Raw genomic sequence first — 1,392 nt, 5'->3', positions numbered from 1 at the left:
CAGTGATCTCCTGCTCCAGCTTCTCCTGAAGCTCTTTGACTCGACTCACTTCAGTGTCCTGCTGGGATCTGAGCTGCCGCTTCACATCAGACCTTCTTTTCTCCATCAGACGGATCAGCTCGGTGAAGATCTTCTCACTGTCCTCCGCTGCTTTATCAGCAGAGCCATTGATAGCCTCCACCTCCTGCTGAAGCACCTTCACATCTTTCTGTCTGTCCTGGATTCTCTGCTGGATGTTTTGTCGACTCACCTCGAGCTCTCTCTGCCTCTCGGTCCTTTCTGCTGCAGCTGAGACTGTGTCGTGGCCTTTATGTTCATCCACAGAGCAGAGATAACAGATACTCTGCTGATCAGTACGGCAGAACATCTTCATCACCTCATCGTGACGAGAGCAGATGTTCTCCTGGAGCTTCTTGGAGGGCTCCACCAGCTTGTGTTTCTTGAACGGAGCCACATCATAATGAGGCTGGAGGTGTTTCTCACAGTAAGAGACCAGACAGACCAGACAGGACTTGAGGGCTTTCAGTTTTCTCCCAGTGCAGACATCACAGGCCACATCTTCAGGTCCAGCATAGCAGTGATCAGCAGGAGCAGCTTGGAGTCCAGTCTTCTTCAGTTCCTCCACTAAATCTGCTAACATGGTGTTTTTCAGCAGGACAGGCCTCGGTGTGAAGGTCTGCCTACACTGAGGGCAGCTGTGGATTTTCTTCTCATCCTCTTCATCCCAGAAGCTTTTAATACAGTTCATGCAGTAGCTGTGTCCACAGGGAATAGCCACCGGATCCTTCAGCAGATCCAGACAGATCGAACAGCAGAATTTTTCTCGGTCCAGCTGAACTCCTTTCTGCGCCATTTCACCTCTCAGTGGCAACGACTGTCTGAGTTTCACTTCCTCAGAAGTGCAGCTAGTTTGAGCTCTGATCTAAACAGCATGTGTCTCTGCAGTTAATGGAGCCTGTCAGCTGCTGCACGTCAGCACATGTTGGTTACACCCATCTTCAAACTGGAGATCTGAAGGGGAGGGAACAAGGAAATATATGGACAGAGTGGAGCTCGCTGTGATTGGAGAGCAGGAGGAAGAGGGAGGGGTCATCAAGCTGGGACTCAGCTCTGTGGAATTGAACTTTGTTTCCTCATTTACAGCGAAGCCTCGGTTAAAACCTGCTCCTGTCTGAAGACTGTAAAGTTTTTAGTTGTAAAATACTTCTTGGCTCCGTATTTCTCCAACTCTTCCTCAAATTCTGTTCAATGTTTCTTTGACTGGTTAAAACCAGCTGACTGACAGTAATCAAACTAAAGTGTCCTAAAATCCTTAAACTGCTGTATAATCATGTTCTCACTTCTTTGAAGTGTAAATAAAGGAGGACAAACTGAAGTCAAAGCTGCAGTCAG

At 48.1% G+C, this 1,392-nt stretch overlaps 1 protein-coding gene across 1 annotated transcript; it reads right to left on the bottom strand.

Moving 5' to 3' along the window:
- Positions 1-4: 4 nt before the first annotated feature.
- LOC123972766 (E3 ubiquitin/ISG15 ligase TRIM25-like) lies at positions 5-1,392 on the bottom strand (the record flags this gene model as incomplete). Its single annotated transcript, XM_046052422.1, has 1 exon — positions 5-1,392. A coding segment is annotated over exon 1 (849 nt), but the record flags the coding sequence as incomplete, so codon positions are not given.

Source organism: Micropterus dolomieu, linkage group LG01 (genome assembly GCF_021292245.1).
Source record: "Micropterus dolomieu isolate WLL.071019.BEF.003 ecotype Adirondacks linkage group LG01, ASM2129224v1, whole genome shotgun sequence".
NCBI lineage: Eukaryota > Metazoa > Chordata > Actinopteri > Centrarchiformes > Centrarchidae > Micropterus > Micropterus dolomieu.
This window is presented reverse-complemented; position numbering and strand designations above follow the sequence as displayed.